The 17913-nt window shown below is 46.3% G+C and overlaps 1 protein-coding gene across 1 annotated transcript in view; it reads right to left on the bottom strand.

Moving 5' to 3' along the window:
- Positions 1-641: 641 nt before the first annotated feature.
- The window catches only part of LOC311356121 (UPF0606 protein KIAA1549L-like), a gene marked incomplete at both ends in the record, with an annotated part of 41513 nt that continues 24241 nt past the window's right edge, over positions 642-17913 (bottom strand). The window contains 11 exons of the mRNA XM_084475892.1: positions 642-911; positions 1807-1958; positions 2098-2261; positions 2576-2676; positions 3131-3520; positions 7614-7746; positions 9784-10037; positions 11189-11313; positions 12899-13026; positions 13996-14213; positions 17705-17740. Of these exons, the coding sequence (XP_084332018.1) occupies positions 642-911; positions 1807-1958; positions 2098-2261; positions 2576-2676; positions 3131-3520; positions 7614-7746; positions 9784-10037; positions 11189-11313; positions 12899-13026; positions 13996-14213; positions 17705-17740 (1971 nt within the window). The remainder of the gene's footprint in view (positions 912-1806; positions 1959-2097; positions 2262-2575; positions 2677-3130; positions 3521-7613; positions 7747-9783; positions 10038-11188; positions 11314-12898; positions 13027-13995; positions 14214-17704; positions 17741-17913) is intronic.

The raw sequence follows: 17913 nt of genomic DNA, 5'->3' as shown, positions 1-17913 counted from the left end.
GAGTCTAAGTTATTATTTGGGGGAGATACTTTGTCTACTGCCTGTTAAAGAATAGAGGGTTAGAAGTTTCCTAGATTGCACCTTGAGTCATGTCATCCACGTTTAGCAATTGGTTTTATGTCATGGATGAGTTAAGAAATAGTTGTGCCACTCAAAAACAGGGGGCTTATAAAAGGAATAGAGAACTCCTATTGTATTTTTGTGTGACATTGTATTCAGAACAATTTGGTCCTCTCAGTAGTACAGATAATAAAAACCATTGCTATCTCATACATGTGCATTTAAGGACAGGAATAATCATTGATAAAAACATCTTTGTTATTTAATATATTATTATATATATATTATCATTGTTATATATATTATATATATATGTATATCATTTTTAGCAATTGGAAATCTATTGACATATCCAAACAAAGATGGTCGACATCATTGTCAGAAGATGATTGACAAATTAATTCAGAAAAGCATCATTCTACTGTGCCTTTAAAATAAAGCTGAAGTCTGGAAAAGAAGGACGTTGGTAAGTTTATAATACAAATATTAAAAAAAAACAGTTTGTTGAGTGGAGATCCACCTTTCTGCTACTGTGAGAGCCTTTCCATTGCAAACCACCTCCCAGTCACTAGGGGGCGGTATTACACCTGGAACTCGAACATATCGCTCTGCTTTTTCGCCAGCTTTGCCACTTCGAGGCGAATGGCCTGCACCAGTGCTGAAGTGGAGAGGCTGGTGAGGGGCAGGCTGTCCATGTTCTTCACTGCGAGGGGAGAGCTCTGCTTGGCTGCCGGGCTGGGGGTGTCGGGGAGCAGCTCCAGGGCCTGGATGTAGGGCAGCGGGAGCAGTGGGGGACTGGACTGCGGGTAGCGGGGGAGGGGGAACGCCTCCACATACCCCGGCAAGGGAACCTGCAGCAGAACAGCCAAGGCATTGGTGAAATGGGAACATCTGCTTTAAACTGATGATATTGTCAATACCGCACAAACAAAGGACACTGCGGTGGCTCTGGAGGTGACGTAGGACTTAGTATTCACTGCTTTCCGGTTGTTTAATGATTTTCTGTAACCCACTGTACTGTTTCAATGTGTTGTCATTGTGGTCACACACACACACACACACACACACACACACACACACACACACACACACACTGTCCTGTGGTGGCAAATTAATTGTGTGTATCTAATCTAAAAGCAAGCTAATCACTGCAATTGTGGATTTAGTACCATTAACAAAGCAGGGGACACAGAAACAAATTGGAAAGGCTTTTTCTGAATCTAAAATAAGCTTCTGGCTCTGGCAAAACCTACATATCATAGCTTTAAATCTACGGAATGATCAAACAAATCCCACTCTCCATTCAGGCCTCCCTCCCAAGCCAATCCCTTAAAATACATGACTATATAGCTAGCTTTAGCCATAGGTCGGCCTAGCTTTGTGGAAGACTCCGGGACAGAGTGTGCGCAGGTCACTGCAATGTTAGGTAGGACGTTCAATCATTTCATTCAGCCCCGAACAAAATGATTGGACGGGCTTATTACAGGCCTACGACAGCCACATACACCGGAATTTACATTTGTTTTGTTGATTGCTGTCAGGATGCAAAGAGAATTTTGACAAATTTGACAAAAAAAACGCTTCTCAATGAAACTGCCTACCCTTGCTTTAATGTACAACAACACGTATCTAAGGAAAAAAGTTATCTTTGGAATAGAAACGAGCATCTGTAGGTGCCTATGCCTAGAAGCAGGATTCTGGGGGTCTCCTAGAGAAAGTGGCTCCAGGGTGATGGGGCTGCCTTACAGACTCTGCCCACTGTGGGGGGACGTCCTCAGGCTCCGGGGGGTAGGACATCCAGGAGGGACTGTGGTAGGAGGTGGGGGGTGTGGAGGCCATGTATTCTGAATATCCGGTCCTGCTGGCTGGGATGGCATAGACGGCTGTTATTGGATTTCCTGTCGCGAGAGAACATCACTGTTTTTATACTGATTCACACTGTAATTATACATACATCATCACACACACACAAACACAACCCCCCCTCCCCCCCACATTCACACACACACACACACACACACACACAGCCAGGCGTACCTGAGTAGTTGGGGCGCTCTGGAGGGTTGGAGGATGGTAGAGCAGGGGTGGTGGTGGTGGTGGTGGTGGTGGTTGCGGGTGGATGATACGGGTTGGTGTCCAGCCGCATATCAGCTGCTGATGTCACTGGGCTCCGGCCCTTAGGTCTCAAATCAGATGAAGAGCTGAGGCAGGCAGAGATGTAAGAGAGACGCTCATGTGAGGAGACAACACAATACCAGCTCTTGGCCATTAGGGGGTGCAGACATTCCACCTTAGAACAGGGAATGCGTCTCATTCATATTCTTAGTGCTTTTCAATATGCAGGCTCAACATCCTAATTTAAACAGGAGCTTAAGAGATGCTTGCCACAATGTGTTTTCTCATGGCTCTACAGTCCCCTTGATGTGAATTTGGATGTGTGTGTGTGTGTGTGTGTGCGCGCGCGTCTATGTATGTATGCATATGTATGCATGTGTGAGTGTTATGCAGGCCGTACCGCCTTAGGGACGTCCAGGGAGGGGTTCCAGGGCGGGGGGGCAGGTGTGACGGAGGAGGAGAGTCCAGGGCCATGTCAGGGAGCTGGGTGAAGCGAAAGGCCTTTTTCAACAGAAGAAGATAAAGGTCAGCCTATGCACTCATTTGGCCGACGCTTTCATCGTCAGAGTTTGCATTCAGGTCATGAGCACAAAATGCAGGTAAGGGGGTTAGGAGTCTCGTTCAGGGATGCCTACTGCTAGACTGCGGACATTGAGGTGCAGTAGCTACATGTCATTACCTCTCTTCCCCCCTGACTTTCCTGTCCCATAAAAGGCACAAAGAAAGCCCATGAAAAAGTATTTTATAATAAATCAAACGCGCCTTTCATTGGGACGGATTCTCCAGTAAAGTAAGTAAATAAATAAATAAGCACAAAACAGAACAAAGGAGACGACGGGAGTCTTCTACTGCAGGCAGAAGGAGGGAAGTCTGGTGGCTGGTGAAGGAGCGTCCTTCCAGCTAATCCGAGCTGGCGTCTATTTTATAACGAGCTCCCTCTCCCGGGGCAACTTACTGGTTTGGGGATGCTGCACTGGTACGGGTCGGCTCCGTATGACGGCGCCCACTGCAGGCCCCCCCGCCCGTAGCCCACGGTCCCCGGGGCGCTGGTGACAACCTCGGAGAAGGGCAGCGGCGGAGGGGCGGGCCCGTAGTGCCCGGGGTTGGGGTGGCGGTGGTGGGAGTGGGAGTGGCGGCCGGACGTGGAGTGGCCGCCCCCGCCACCTGAGGCCAGGCTGAAGGCCTCCTCCAGCAGCAGGTGCATCTGCTGGCGCACCTCGTCGATGGAGGGCTGCGAGCTGAGGGTGGAGGTCTCTGAGTGACCTTTGACCCCACGGCCGTACAGGTAGTCCCGCGCGCCGATCAGCCGGTCCACGTTGGTCTCCTCGATCAGCTCCGGCTCAGTCTGCGCACGCGCACACACACACACACACACACACACACACACACACACACACACACACACACACACACAAATATACACAAGCATTCACAGGTACACACACACACATACATACATGCATTCACACGCAAACACCAGACACACACATACACACAAACACAAAAACGGAAACGCATTCACAAACACACACACACACACACACACACACACACACATACAGACACAAACACCCACACACGCATGCATTCACGAGTGCACACACACACACATTCATTCACCCACACACAAACACACGTACATTCGTGCACACACGTGAATGTTTGCATATAGACACACGCACATAGACACCCACATGTAGACATGCACATAGACACACACATGCACACAATCAGAAAACATACACCCACACAAGCACCCAGATAAACACAAAAAAAACACACACACACACACACAAGCCTTTAAATAACTGTGCAAAAATATTTTCACACTTTGATCATTTGACACGGTAACAGGCATCTTCAAAGTGAAAGTCGCTGATCGCTGGCAAAACACCATGAAAATGTCTTTTTGAATCTGCTTTCCAAATAAAGTTGGCACAGTGCGAGAATGTGCTCAAGACTCCCAGTGAAGATCGTCATCCATGGCGAGATCCGGGTAGTGATACACCGCGAGAGAGCACAAATATACCAGGGGTGTGGGCTTGGGAGGGGGGTATGATGCAACAGATTCAGCCGGGTCCAAGAGGGCTGAGGGCCAGAGAGTAAATCCCTGTCCCATTACTCCTTCTGAGCCAGACCACCCCACCACTCTTTCTTAAGAAACATAAACACACACACACACACACACATAGACACACACATAGACACACACACACACACACACACACACACACACAGACATAGACAGACACACATACAAATAAAGACACAAACACGCTGTACACACACATACACACAAATACACGCACACACACACACACGCACAAATGCGCACATAAATGCACACACACACACACACACACACAACACATACACAAACGCATCCACACACACACACAGACACTAACAGAGCCACAACTCTTCCTCACGCAGGTTGACACAAGTGCTGAGGGAGCCAGAAACATTGTGTATTTTATGCTACTGTTCTTATGCTACGTTGCTGCTGCTGCTTCTGCTGCCGTGCTTTAGATATGTCAGCTTTACTGCTACTGCAGATCCATTGGTGGTTCTGTTCTTCCCGTGTGTCCCCCCCCCTGGGTGCTGCAGCACAACCCTGGGACAGTAGGGTGTGCTTTATTCCTTGGCTCACTCTCCCCTGTCTCCCCCCCCCCCCCCCCCCCCACTCAAGCCCTTTCTCCTGCATTAACTGCAGCGATAAACAACCCTGCAAATTACTGACAAGTAATTAAGCACTGCAGCAGATTGCCATCGGTCTACAGACGTTTTCCCCCCCTCTCATCTTACTTGTCATACCTACACTTGTGGTCAGACTTCGTGTATAGCATAACAAAATGAACAAAAATAGCCTGGATAAGAGGGAGGCATCATCACGGATTGGGAATTTTACATTTAACCTTTAGTCATTTCGCAGACATACCAAGCGGCGTACGTGTGCGGATGAGAAGAATCACAGCATACCATCAATATTAGAGTAACTGCAAAAAACGACTATCTATACACAAAAAAGTTTTCTGAAACAGCGACTTGACAGACTGCAGATTATCTTCAGGAATCAGAACACCAGCCACGTAGATTATAGTTGTTCTGTAGTTGTTTGGTCTGGGGTAGTCAGGGGAGAATCAAGTGCATCGTGGTTTCATCTCAGGTGTTCATCTCAACAAATGTGCGCTTACCCATCTATTTCACTTTGACTTTGTGACCACCGAACATCTTCAGCATGGCTCCCTTTCCGTATGGTGACACGTGAATGACAAGATGACCCAGATCTACTGCTGCAGAGCAGCCGTCACCAACACAAGAGGAGCCACCTCCTCACCTCAACATGCAGCCCTGGCTCCGGCGTTCTCGGGGTAAGAACGCGAGAACGGGTGGAGCCGACAGATGGAGAGGCTGCTGCAGCCAACGCCAGGCGTGAGGCAGAGGGAAAACTTGGGTTTGAATTGACACAGAGCGGCTGCTGACTGCATTGTACCATGGTCCCAGGATGCCACATTAGCCGGCAGCACAGACGCACCTAGATGGAGGACAGCTCCCTACCCTTACCGACTACGTTGGATGTTCTGCCACACCCCCAGCAGCCGTCGGTCTACTCTACACTACACACTGTGAGTAAGGTGGCAGTGGAACATTTTATATAGGGATAGGTAGAAAAGGGGAAACACTAAAGCTGGAGTATGGTGACAGGACTTGAGTGACTACTAAAACATACCATACCTATCCATTTCTACTACTGTCAAATGAGTCGCTTCAGTTGGTTAGTATCGCAGGTGGCATATCTGTCTCTGTTATCATCCAGAACGCAGAATGAACCTCTGATCAATAACATAAGTGTCGGTCTATGACGTGGGGAAATATATTAATTTAAGTAAATGTATTTGTTTGCCATTGATTCAGTCTTTTGATTGTATAGTTCAAAGTGATAGATTGTCTGTCTACAATTTATATGTTTTCCATAGAAATGGATGGGTTCTTGGTAAGTGCACTACATGATACACTGCGTACACCCGGGTACTTGAGGAAACAGGAACATCGATATCATTAACCCAAGACATCAACCATTTTGAGCCAGTGAGCGTGCTGTGGCTGCTGTCCCAATGGTTTGCATGGACTCTTTCCAAGAAAAATATATCCTGGGAGTTCAGTTGCTATAACAAGCAGTATCACAACAAACATTTCTTTGAAAAACACACACACACACACACACACACACACACACACACACACACACACACACACACACACACACGTATCATAATGGAGGGAGAAAAGTGCAAAGCACGTCGGTCTGCCTTCCTGAAATCATACCCGATAACCCTATAAAACAAACCTGTTAAATATGAATGAGCCAGCCCAGAGTGCATAAGAGTGCAGTGAGGTTGTTAAAGTCACACCTGGGAAGTCAGGTTTGGCATCTACGCATGGCTGCCCGAGATCCATCATCCTCCTCCTCCTCATCAGCATCATCATCATCAATTATTATTATAGACTCACATGGTCTGTACAAACAAAATCTGTATTTTCAGATAAACAATAGGGATATTATCATCATCCTTCCAGTGTTGAGTTCCACTTAAAACTGAAGAAGAAAAAGAAAAAAAGAAGAAGAAGAAGAAGAAGAGGAAGATAAAGATTAAGATGGAGAAGAAAGAGAAGAAGAAAAAGAAGAAGTACCGCCATCACTAAGAGCAACCAAAGGTCAATCAGCTAAATCACAACTCTTCTCTATCTTGGGACCACAGTGGTGGAATGAGCTCCCTGCTGAGGTCAGGACCGCAGAGTCGCTCACCAGCTTCCGCAAACGACTCAAAACCCACCTGTTCAGAGTTCACCTAGACTCTACATAGCCATTCAGTCCCTTATTTGTCTGTTGCACTATTGTTTGTTGTACGTCCTGGCACTTGATGAACGCACTTAATGCAGGTTGTATTCATTCATTGTACTTAATTGTGTAGCATGTACTTAATTGTGTTGTGCATGCATGTTGTGTAGCATGTACTTAGTTGTGTAGCATCTGCAGTAGCTAGCACTATCACTGCTGTATACGGGGAATGGGGTTAGCCTGGCGATTGTTAGTACTTACACTTGGTTCTATGAACATCTTTACTGTACCGACGGCGATATATTGTTTCACTTCTTATGACAAATGTACTTATTGTAAGTCGCTTTGGATAAAAGCGTCTGCTAAATGCCCTAAATGTAAATGTAAATGTAAGAAGAAGAAGAGGAAGACGAAGATTAAGATGAAGAAGAAAGAGAAGAAGAAAAAGAAGAAGAAAACGAAGAGGAAGAGGAAGAAGAAGAAAAAGAAGAGGAAGTGGAAGACAAAGAAGAGGTAGAATAAGACGAGAAAAACAAAGAAGAAGAAGATGTAGATGTTGACGACGAGGAAGAAGACAAGGAAGAAAGAAAGGACTCACATCATAGCCGCTGTTGCGGATGCCTCTCCTGGGTCTCTCCCTCATCACCAGCAGGTCTATCTCCGTCCCACCCGGACTGGGGCTGTTGATGCTCTGCCTGCTGCGGTAGGCCGGCTGCCCCACCTGGGAGTGCCTGACCATTAACACAAGCGTTTGGAATTAGTATTGAAGTAGCGTGGGTGCGGTTAACGACTGGAAACGTTCTGTAGCAACTAGGTGGGAGCCGTTAGCCGTTCGCTAAGGCGGTGGCGTAGCGGTGGATGGGTTGACGACGCATACCATGTGAACTTGAGAAGGTTGATTCATGGAATGATAATTGCATAAATTGTTTGATTAATGTAACATTTCTTTTTTTTATAATTACATTTGAGTTTGAGCAAATTGTATGCAAGGCTGCATACAAGATCGTACAAACAAGGTTGAGAGCAAAAAATAACTCTGGTGATCATCAATGTTGTTTGTGTTAATTATCGTCTTGGATAAATCTATTTATTTTACGACTATGTGATTATGAACATAAAGTTAAACTCCCATATTTGCGAGAACATCTTACATCATCTGTTTTAAGTGCTTTACCGAGTGCTCCAAGACAAACATAGTATTAACATCGAAAGATTAATGTTCCCCCCTCAAGTTCATCCTGAAGAGAATGTAATATTCATGAAACAGCTGAGGTAGCAAAAATAATTACCTGCTGCATTACAATCAACTGGAGAAGATGGGTATCTTTAACCCTTCTCAAGGGCTGTGTATGCTTCAGAATTCAAACATTCATGATTGTATACAGGTTTTGCAACAGAAATAACACATCCAACCTTTCTGTACACAAGCTTATCGCGGGACATCGCTTTAGTCTTTAAAGACGTGCCGCGGTGTATCAGAGGGATACTAACCCCCTTGGTCTGAATAAATTATTTAATCTTCATGTTTTGCTGCCTCTGCAGTCTATAACAGAGCAGGGTCCAGTGCTTATGTCTCATTATTATCGAGAAAGAAGATAGACAGCACATCATGCAGCACTGATAAAATGATTGTGTAGGGAGAAAAATATCAGTACACTGACTTTATAATAAGAGCTAATACACACACACACACACACACACAATCTCACACACAATCTCACACACACACACACACACACACACACACACACACACACACACACACACACACACACACACACACACAAACACACACACACTCTCTCACACACACACTCACTCACACACACAACCGCTCACACACCCTCTGACACACACACACACACACACACACACACACGCTCACACACACACTCTGACGCACACGCACAGACAGCCGCCAGCAGTGCTGAAGCAGCATGTATGATTAAACACGCAGTCAACTTAACAAGCCATGCTATGGCGGAGCGGCTGCAAAACGTAACCAATTGATTTGTCTCTACATCTTGGCAAGATTTTAAATGTGAAATATGATATCTACTTCTTGCACGACATGCACCTTATATCATAAAAAAAAAGTTCCCATCTTATTCCTTGGCTTCTCTGCACACTTGCATGTTGTTGCTTATTTTTAAACAAGGTCAACACTTTGTTTTTTATGCAAGGCTCCAATTGTGACTGTATGTTTTGAGGGTAAGTCACACTTTGCTCTAAGTCACACTTTGCTTTGTATAAAAGCTTAGGCCGCTAACTGACTGCTGAATTGACTTAATGTAAAACGTGAAAGGCTACAGTGTCCAAGCACAGTGGTTCCCAACCATGGGGTCAAGAGCCCACTTGGGGTCAAGTGATTTGCATATGGGAGGATATCGCAGGAGATCGATGACATAAACTATAGATATATAATGATCCATTTTAGCAAACCATTAAAAAGAATAAGGTCTCAAAGACCATCCTGCCACATACAAACGGAATCCCTATTGATTCATAGCCACGAGCAAACAACTACTAATCCCTTAGATTAGAGCGATGCGATTACGATCACCGGGACATCGACACTAAAGACATAATGGATCGGGTTAAAAACAAATTGAGTGGACTTAGATGCACTCAAGTTAAAGTTGGGGGTCGCAAACATTTTCAGAGCTAGCGAATGAGGTCAAGGGCCCAGAAATGGTGGGCCACCACCTGCCTTAGCTTGCCCCTCCCCTTTGGTCCCCTCTCACACAGTCACCCCCTGGCCCCCTCACCTCCGGCGAGACTTGACGAAGGTGGAGTCTCCCCGCTCATCGTCAGGCTCCGGCGGTCTTCCTGGTTCTCCGGGGGTCTGCTCGTGTCCCGTCTCCCCCCCCCGTGGCCGCTGGTCTGGGGCCTTGTGGCTGATGTTGCTGCCGCTGCCGGCGTCGGCTGAGGCAAAGTCGTAGTAGCCCTTCCTCTTGGCCTTCAGCCGCAGCTTGTTCCGGTAGTGCTCGATGTCCGACTTCTGCTTCAGCGCCAGATTGACCTAGCGGGGGGGGAGAGAGGAGGAGGCGGGGGAGACGAGGAGGCGAGGAGACGAGGAGGTGAGGACATCGTTCTTTGGGAGTGACAACGGATAACGACAGATTTCGGTAAAGCAAGAATGTTTGAGTTCGATTTCCAAGATTTGATTAAAAGTGTTTTCAATCAAATCCATTGAAAAGCAGGAATTCAAAACTCTGCATTTTATTAGAAGTGAAAGCCTTCTCTGATTATTAATTAAATCACTTCAATGCATTCATCCATTTGGATCGCTGAAGGGACTAAGGGGGAGACGGTTCACATCAAGTTAGCGTGCTGTCATTACATCATACAAAATCAGACCACGCCCCCTCTCTCTGCTGTGCTGCAAGCCTCGCCAAATACCATCAGAGGATTTAAATGATCCTAATTCTCATCGTCCTCAGGTTAATGTGGAGCAAAACCCTAACATGTTCTTCTTTCATTTCCCATCCTCTCTCAACACGGTGGTGATAAAATGGAGGCCTGTGTTGCTGTTGTTATTCATTAAAAACACCATCCAAGTGCATCCAGGTTCAAATCCTTGCCAGGGGGAGCAGTGAATCCAGTACACTGGATGGATGAGAGGGAGGGAGGGGCTAGCCGAACACTGCAGAACTAATTACTTTGAATCCATTTCTTCTAATAGTATCGAGTTTGCTTCAAGGAAACAGTGAAGCTACCTATACATGGTAAACATGCTTTGATGGTGTGTGTGTGTGTGTGTGTGTGTGTGTGTGTGTGTGTGTGTGTAGATTTGTGTTTTTCTATACGTCAGCACATTTTCAGGTGTGCAGGTGTAAGGGCCTTTATATCAATGTGTGTGTGTGTGTGTGTGTGCACGTGTGTATGTGTGTGTGTGTGTGTGTGTGTGTATGTAGCTGGGTCAATGCACGTGTGCATGTGAACACATCACAACCAGGTGTGAATGCTCTTCTATACGTCAGTACGGTAGGTCTGTGTCTGTGTGCATGTTTGTGTTGTGTTTAAGTGTGTGTGTCTATGTGTGTGTGTGTGTGTGTGTGTTTGTGTGGGTGTATGTGTGTGCATGTTTGTGCCTGTGTCTGTGTGTGTGTGTGCGTGTGTGTCTGTGGGTCTGTGTGTGCATGTATGTACGCATGCGTGTGCGTGGGTCACCTCTCCATTGACGACAGCTGACTCCTGGCTGCGATCAGAGGAGGCTGGCTGAGAGTAGGAGGCCAGGGCTGCTGTAGGCTTAATGGAGATGAGCTGCAGGGAGCCTGACGAGCTGTCATATGGATCTAAACACACACACACACACGTTAGTTAACGCGCTGTAGGCCTAAGCATGTGTCTTATCATAACCATCATGGACTCTTCAGCCATTGATTCAGTCTTTTTGGGGCGGCAGTAGCTCAGGAGGTAGAGTGGGTTGGCTGGTAACCGCAAGATTGCTAGTTCGATCCCCGGCTCCTCCTAGAGTGTCGCGGTATCCCTGTGCAAGGCACCTAACCCTAACTGCTCGCGACAAGCTGGCTGTCGCCTTGCATGGTTGAGTTTGCCGTCGGTGTGTGAATGTATGGGTGAATGTCAGGCAATATTGTAAAGAGCTTTGGATAAAAGTGCTATATAAATGCGGTCCATTTACCATTTTCTTTTTTTATGGATCGTTCTGTAGTCTACAAACGGTGAGGGAAGAACCTCTGCTCCCTCAAGCCAGTGACAGCCGTTCATACACTCTCATACACTGTACACCTAACCCTGTTAGGTAACCCTGTTAGGTGTACAGTGCACAACTATTTTCCTGCTCAGGAAAACCACAGACGCAAGTTAGCTATCTAGCTAGCTGTGGCCCACACTACCGTATTGTGCACAGTTCCTGTTAAATATACAAATAAACAAAGTAATAGAATCATCTGCAGAAACTGGTTACATATAATACACCAATACACCTCGTCGTTCTGCATTTTCATCCATGCCATTCCACAAACGTAAACGGATTCCAGCGCGGCGTTTGGGGGGGGCGTTCGTTGATGCGAGATCCCCACAGACGGCAGTGTTCTCCTGTCACTGGACGGAGAGGCGCACCGCGGGTGATAAATCACGCGCACATCCCTGACCCCAGATGCTCGGGCCACTCATGTCTGCCGGCGATGAGCCCATCTGTCTTCTCACCTCCATTACCTCAGTGCCCGCATTACGACACGAGCAGCAGGATGAGCCTGCCTCGACTCATCCCCCGCCATGCATTATTAAAGTCACTAAAATACACACAATCAATAGCGTTTTAACGTCGGGCTGAATCATGTATGGATTTAACTAATGGAATTTATATTAAATCGTTTTATTAAGGACAGCGCCGTTATAAATGAAAGGATGTGGCTCATAAATAACAGAGGGAATAATAGAGCAGAGGATTAATCAGGGTTCTCGTAGCGCCGGTCTGTGATTGGTTAACATCTGTTCGTCCTTTGTTCCGAGACTTTCCCCCCTAGGCTATGACTTCTAAACACTGTGTACAATGAACTGACTGGGGGTCGATTTATGGATCCGTTTCCGCCATCCACTGCATTGAAGTATCGCATGCTATCGGCATACAATGTCTACCTCATGCATATTCATTAGGTCCAACTCTGCTCACTGCCGATTGGATGCCATATCGAGGGGGGAGGGAGGTATTAAGAAGGCTGCATTGGACATGATTTCAACGGTGTGTGTGTGTGTGTGTGTGTGTGTGTGTGTGCGTGTGCACAACTTAGTTGACCGGAGACATGTTTTAAAAAAAACATGCTTTCTGAACTCCGACCGTACGTGAGGGTGTCTACGGCGCCAGAGAGGATTGTGGGTAGGCATTATGTGTGTGTTGGCATCCCCAGTGTCTCTCACCATCCCTCCTGCGCCGCTCCTCCTTTGTCACTTTCTGCTGCGCCGGGACTTTCTGCACCGTCAAGCCCCTGCTAGAATTCCGCTTCTCTGATTCGTTGCCAATGACGGAACCATCCTCCGTCGGCATCCTAGCGCAAGTAACCATAGCAACAGAGGAGGCTGTGAGCCGGGAGGAGAAAGCTTTGGCTCCTAGTCTCCGGTTATGTCATTACACGACGTCTCCACTGGCAGCATCACAAACACCTGCTCTGCAAAGACGATAATACCACCGATGATAATTATAATAATGGTGGTTATAATAATAAAAGAGAACAATAAAATCATATCAAACCGTAATACAGAGCTCTAGGAAAAAAAACGTTTTCACATTCCTGTAATCGTAGAGATTTGCTTTCATACCACCTAACCCTATCGATTTTCATCGTATAATAAGATGGCAACGTCAATGTCTGTGAAGACTCATTCATTGTGCTTTAATCTGCTTTGACTAAGCAATGCTTAAACTGCCATACATGAAGCAGGTCTAAAGCTCTCGCTCATAAGAGGGACAGCCTGCCCCCCAAACCTGCAAGGACCCCCGGTAACGACTTTATTTTAATCAGGAGGCTGGTGATAGCTTCACCAGAGACAAGAGACCAATTCAAAAGGTCATTGGAGAAAATTGCGCACACACACACACACATGCACAGGCCCTAACACACGAGCACGCACACACACACACACACACACACACACACACACACACACACACAACACACATGCACAGACCCAAACACACACACACACACACACACACACACACATATGCGGGCACACACACATGCGTGCGCGCATGGTGTCGTATTCTATACATATATAAGCTGCGTGTTGACCTCTGCACAATGTCCTCTTTCTTTATGGAATAAATTATGGCCCCATGACAACAACAAAAAACAGGGGAATGTGTAGCATGGGATAAAACTGAACCTGAATATTGGCCAGGATACAAACACGGCAATTATAATCCCAAACATTTTGAGGCCAGGCCCCCCCCTCCCCCCCCCCCCCCCCCCCCCCGCCCCCCTGTGTGGGGCTAGCTAGAGCCGTAGCATATGAACGAGGACACGTGTGCTGACCGTTTGCCCGTGTCCGTGCCGGCGTGGTGGTTCTTCTTGCTGCTGGCCATGCTGTCCTGCCGCGGGGGCTTCTCCAGGGACAGGGGCCCGTCCCGGTGGGGCAGAGCCATCATCAGGGTGTCCTGGGTCACAGGCTGGGTCTCCTCGTCGCCCCCCTGCCGCCCCAGGTGCTGCTTGGCGTAGTCAAATCCCTGCACCGGCTGGGCAGGGTTGGGGGGGGGGCGGGGGGACGTTGGTAGAGGGGGTGGGGTAGAGTAGAAAGAGGTGGAGGTGGGATTAAGGACGCAGACGTTTCGACTAGCTGTAGATTCAAACAAGCCGGACATATCTGTAGGCAATGCTGAGTGATGCTGCTTTCATTGCTGGCCGGCCCGTACCTCTCTCTATGTTAACAATAATCGTACAATCGACACCCCTCCCACTCATGGCACCCAGCCAACCGAGCTACGCTAGTTCATGTCCAACAGTTGCACAGCCAGTTAGGTTGTAGAGAACAATGTTGTTGCGATTTCTCTCGCCTACCAACTGGGATTCATATGGATCATATGGATCTAAACACACACACACACACGTTAGTTAACGCGCTGTAGGCCTAAGCATGTGTCTTATCATAACCATCATGGACTCTTCAGCCATTGATTCAGTCTTTTCGGGGCAGCAGTAGCTCAGGAGGTAGAGTGGGTTGGCTGGTAACCACAAGGTTGCTAGTTCAATCCCCGGCTCCTCCTAGAGTGTCGAGGTAAGTTAGCTATCTAGCTATCTCTGGCCCACGCTACTGTATTGTGCACAGTCCCTGTTAAATAAACATAAGTGATGAAATAATCTGCAGAAACTGGTTACATATAATACACCACTACACCTCGTCGTTCTGCATTTCATCCACGCCGTTCTACAAACGTAAACAGATGTCGTTGATGCGAGATCCCCACAGACGGCAGTGTCAATCTTTTTTTCATTTTTCATTGCGGCTTCAAGGAGGTGATGCTTTATAACATAACATATTCATATATAGCAAGAGGCATTGATGATATACACTAATCTTACCGACAAAACAAAAGAAAATACACTCAGATACACTCAAACTAATTTCAGATCCGGCATTATGCTGTAGAATAACTTTTGGGGGCTGACGGCAGAGAGCCTGAACGGCAAACCAGAAACTGAATGGGAGGATTCACCCCTTGTTTCCCTATTTCGCTATCAAGATATTCTAGCAAAGAAAAGGAATTTGGCCAGTGGATGGAGCTTTCAGATGGGGATTTGAATTAGTGTATCTATGCAGTGGCCAGTGTTGATTTGCAACCTTTACAGACATATATGTAAGGGATAATCACCGAGAGGCAGGGCAATAAACAGTTTGATGACTCTGTGCTCAGTCAGCAGCAAGTACAACTGACAAGTCAGCGGGCAACCTGCCGGGTTAATGCCCTCCTCCCAGCCAATCAGAATCAAGCATTCTTAAACGAAGTAGAATAATTAATGTTAACGACTGCTGGCCCAGTTTGTGTTTGCCAATGAGGGGCTTACCGGTTCACCCCTCCAGCAACATGATTGGTCAGAAGAACAAGTATAAGTCGAAAGAAGTGAAACGCCCTGTTTCACCCAGATTTGAGGTAATCTGCCATCAGACTTTAGATTAATTTTCAGACCTTTGGTTATTAATTAAAGTCTGATTCTGGACTTTCTCATACACACACCCCGACATACAAAGATGCATCCGGACTTGTGATGTGCACCGCATGTGGAATGGCTTCTTTATAAACATGAAGCATTTGAAAAGGAAGGACTGCAGCAGGATGTAGGGCGCAAGGCTAGGAGACGAGGGAAGAAGCCTTGAGAGAGATAAGCATGGCTTTAATCGAAGCTCTTTTCATCCTTCCTCCCAATTCATGTCGAATAAATGAGTCACTGTGGGCAGTGACGTGACCAGATTCAGAGCAGCGCCATAATGAAGTTGGACATTACAAAGGCTGAGGAGAGGGGGGGGGGGGGGGGTTGTTAGGTGTGGGGGTGAGGTGGGTCACGACTCATAGTGGGATTCCCTTGTCTTACTTCACTCTGAATTGTCTGTGTAACTAGAAAGGGCCATACAGATTTCAAATAGGTACACGCACGCACGCACACACAAAGACACATAAAAACCACCACCACATCTCAGCCACACACTTATAAAAGATTCAGCAGTGCTGTCATAAATTATCAGTCGCACACCATTGCCTTACTGTACCCAAGCACCAGTAAAATCAATATGTCATACTACTCTCAAGTGCCTACACTACCTACCCCTCTGTCTCCCTCTGTCTAAAACCCACACACGCACACGCACACAGACACACACTAACACACACACAGCCGCACACAGGCATGCTAGCAAGTAGTGCTCAGTGATACATTCTTCGTTCTAAAGGTCCTGGCTGGTTTACAAGGCGGTATCCTCCAGATATGGTGTAAAAGCAGGCTAGGAGCATCTTTGATTTTACAGTTAGGTCCATTGAAAAAAGATTTATATGTATATTGTAACAGCACTGAAAAGAAAGACATATTTTTTGAGGTTTAATATTAAGGTTCAGTAATATTGTCAGGCGCATTTACATTTGCAAAGCCGCAAAATTAGGCATGAAAATGTTCATATTTTTGGAGGTGGTAATTAATTATGTGGCGGTAATTAAGCTCTGTATTAACATGCTGAATAGTGACATCAGATATGGCTTTCATGTTCAATTCAACCAAATAAAAGCAGATCCCGATCCCCCTTGTGTCATAAAACGAGGCCTGTGAAGCCCTTTGAGACCGGCTGTATAAATGAAATCAACTTGACTTGGAGAGCCGAGACTGCACCCATTTCCGTTCCCTTGGCAGCAAATCAACCCTCGGTAAAGCTTGGCTTATTAAAATGTGCCATTTTAGAAAGAAGAAGTGCAACCACCAGCCATCTATTGGTAAAACGCTATTACATAAAGCAATGGGCTTTGCACATTTCAAAATCAACAGGCATCTTATCGCCATCTTAAGGACTTTCAATAGATTGGTCCAGCCTGTCTAGTTTATCCCCCTAGTCGCCTTCCTATACACTTAACAACGGGCACAGGCCTTGTGCACACGGCTATACAAAACACAGGTGCGATCACATTGCCCGTGTACAAATTTGGTGGGACATAAAACATAGTCTACCATAGTCTACCTGTGATGGTAAATAGAATCCTCCTCGTGCCATCTTATGAGCACGAAACAGTTACAGCCTCAGTGTGTGTGTGTGTGTGTGTGTACATGGTCGATGCCTGGTCTATTGAACTGAGGGGAGAGCTTAGCGTGACCAACACATTATAGATTTGCATTGCAGCACCGGGGAAGCCCAGCAGAAGTATTCCATCAAGTGCCACAGCTTGGGTTTGTGTCCGTGCAGTGAAGGGTTTTACAGCTTGTATGGAGGTATGGACGGATTAATGTGACCTTACGACTCAGAGCTATCTATAATGAAAGATGGCCCCAGTCAACTTACAGTCGATGATAGCAGCAGTGGGGTTCATAAATCATCACAACTATTTGTTATCATCAGACAAATTGAAATGAAATTACATTAACAAAAACATTCTTAATATTAAGATTAAATCCTTATTTTTTAAATACTGAACAAAATAAATAAATCATTAAAGAAATATAAAGTAAACGGTAGATAGAAAAAGGTAGCTACCTGGTGGAAGTAGCCCACATCCCTTCGATAGGCCATCTGGAAACACAACATCTGAGTCAGACTCAGCTCCCTATTCCGCTGAGTCAGATGATAAGACTGTAATATTATTATATATTGTTATCCAATATCTTGCTGACAAAGCATAACAAGCTGAAATAATAGTACAGACATTCAACCAATCCATAAATCTTCCTACAGTCAGGGGTCCA

The sequence above is a fragment of the Micromesistius poutassou genome (genome assembly GCF_964030765.1).
Source record: "Micromesistius poutassou genome assembly, chromosome: 12".
NCBI lineage: Eukaryota > Metazoa > Chordata > Actinopteri > Gadiformes > Gadidae > Micromesistius > Micromesistius poutassou.
Note: the sequence above shows the minus strand (reverse complement) of the source record. Positions and strands in the feature narration are given on the sequence as shown.